At 35.8% G+C, this 2,797-nt stretch overlaps 1 protein-coding gene across 1 annotated transcript in view; it reads right to left on the minus strand.

Annotated features, from left to right (window-relative positions):
* Positions 1-1,420: 1,420 nt before the first annotated feature.
* The window catches only part of LOC137651069 (uncharacterized), a 6,668-nt gene continuing 5,291 nt past the window's right edge, over positions 1,421-2,797 (minus strand). The window contains exon 3 of the mRNA XM_068384206.1: positions 1,421-1,843. Coding sequence (XP_068240307.1) covers positions 1,421-1,843 — 423 coding nt within the window. The remainder of the gene's footprint in view (positions 1,844-2,797) is intronic.

Consider the following 2,797-nt stretch of genomic DNA (forward strand, 5'->3'; position numbering starts at 1 on the left):
AAATTTGACAAAGGATGCTTGCATATCCTACGACATGTCCTAGCGTCTCATCTCGAAATCCTATTTCCCTTATTCAAAGACCAGAAGACGCCGAACCCGGAGTCCTTTCTATTAGATCAGAGAATACCACATTTCGGTTCACTCTATTCACGTCAATTCCTGTAGTTTGGAGTAGGAACTCTCTCTCTCTCTCTCTCTCTCTCTCTCTCTCTCTCTCTCTCTTTGTTTAACTATCTATTTATCGTGTTCTCTCTCTCTGCATAACTATTTCTCTCTATCTATGTTTAATTTTGTTTATTTAATTATCTATTTATCGTGCTCTCTCTCTCTCTGCATATCTATTTCTCTCTATCTATGTATAATTTTTTTTTTTCTCTCTCTCTCTCTCTCTCTCTCTCTCTGTCGTTATTCATCTCACTATCTATCTCTCTTTCTCTATCTACCTATTCTTCTCTCTCTGCATATTATCTCTCTGGATTTATGTATAAGTCTCTCTCTCTCTCTCTCTCTCTCTCTCTCTCTCTCGATATTCATCTCACTATCTATCCTCTTTCTCTATCTCTCTATTTTTCTCTCTCTGTATATCTATCTTTCTCTCTATTATTTATAACTCTCTCTCTCTCTCTCTCTCTCTCTCTCTCTCTCTCGTTATTCATTTCACTATCTATCTCTCTCTCTCTCTCTCTCTCTCTCTCGTTATTCGTCTCACTATCTATCTCTCTCTCTCTCTCTCTCTCTCTCTCTCTCTCTCTCTTTGATATTGCCACGTCTCATTCGAATAAATTAACTCTGACAAGATACCTTCAACCAATTCTATTCAAAACAATAATTAAAGACAACAAGACAAACAACGGCAAAACAAATCCCCAAAATCGAGATTACGAGATTAAACGATTCCCAAGAGATTACGAGATTACCAGTGATTATCTGGTAACCCGCTTAATCGCTTCCCGATGTTATTGTTGCCGTCTTGAAGGTCATCTAATTTCGCTTCCCGATGTTATTGTTGCCGTCTTGAAGGTCATCTAATTGATTGCTGTGATGAACACCTTGTGGATAAGTAATTGGTTTGAAGATGTAATGGGAGAGTCATCTTTTAAAAAAAACTAGATTTGTCGAAAGTAGTTTTTTTTTATTTCAATATCGAAGTCCAAATTGATTATCTATTTCTAATATGTCATCAGTGTTTAGACTGTTATCTACTTTGTCATCAATGTTTAGATTTTTTTCTATCCTGTCATTGATGTTTAGACTAAGTTCCACTCTGACATCAATGTTTAGACTATGCTCCACTCTGCCATCAATGTTTAGACTAAGTTCCACTCTGCCATCAATGTCTAGACTATGTTCCACTCTGCCATCAATGTTTACACTAAGTTCCACTCTGCCATCAATTTTTACACTATGTTCCACTCTGCCATCAACGTTTAGACTGTTCTACTCTGTCATCAATGTTTAGACTCTGTTCCACTCTGTCATCAATGCTTAGACTCTGTTCCACTCTACCATCAATGTTTATACTATGTTCCACTCTGCAATCAATGCTTAGACTATGTTCCACTCTGCCATCAATGTTTAGACTATGTTCCACTCTGCCATCAATGTTTAGACTATGTTCCACTCTGTCATCAATGTTTAGACTCTGTTCCACTCTGTCATCAATGTTTAGACTATGTTCCACTCTGACATCAATGTTTAGACTCTGTTCCACTCTGCCATCAATGTTTAGACTAAGTTCCACTCTGCCATCAATATTTAGACTAAGATCTACTCTGCCATCAATGTTTAGACTATGATCCACTCTGAAATCAACGCTTGTACCACATTTAGACCGTACTCCAATCTGTCATCAATGTTTAGACCGTACTTAAATATGTCATCAAATTTAGACTTCTGTATGTTCCATTCTGTCATCAATGTATAGACAGTTACTGGTAATCAAAAAACATGATTGAAAAACCTGATTATTGGGAATTATTAACCAATCATTTAGACGTAAATGATCGTCAAATTATTGATTGACAGATAATTATCAATCTATGTATGATTGCAGTTTATAATTTCGTTAAATATTTCAAGCTCAAATGCTAGCTACAGTATATGTAGTAAACTCCAAATACGGAGAACTTTTCTTTTCATTTGAAGGCTAAACTAAAATACTTTCTAAATACGCTTTCTCCACATAACCAAAGAAATTTGGGGGCATAAAGGTGACCCACTTTCCCAGAACAATTCCCTCGTCTTAAGACTGCTTCCAGATTCCAAAAAGCCCTTCCTTTCCAGAATCCAAAAACCTTCTCTTCCACATTCAAATCTCAAATTCACTTCAAACTTTTTCCTTGTCTTCGACCCAGTAACTCCAGAAAGAATATAAAGAATGTCCTTGAACGCATAAGACGCTTGGGCAATATAATTTAATTTTTATCAGGAGAATGATAAAAATGATTAAAAATTCACAAGCTTTTCTCATGCGGTGAAGATGATAATACTTAAAAAATCGGTAATTTTAATCGGAAATTCTCTGTAAAAATAAATTGTTCTCATCCGTATTTCAGTAAAATACAGGTGACCGTAATCTTACCTTAATTTGTTGTTATTTTTGACGGGTTGGTGACTGTAATATCAATCCTTTACATTAATATATCCGTTCTTAAGACGGTAAAAATCACTGGCATAAATGTTGCCAGACCTCTACCGTATCTTCAATACAACTTTTTGACTTGGCATATAACAAATTTTCTCTACTGTCATATAAGGTTACTCTGTTAAAAAGGAACTAACGAGTTTGAGCGGGTCT

The sequence above is a fragment of the Palaemon carinicauda genome, chromosome 12, assembly GCF_036898095.1.
Source record: "Palaemon carinicauda isolate YSFRI2023 chromosome 12, ASM3689809v2, whole genome shotgun sequence".
NCBI lineage: Eukaryota > Metazoa > Arthropoda > Malacostraca > Decapoda > Palaemonidae > Palaemon > Palaemon carinicauda.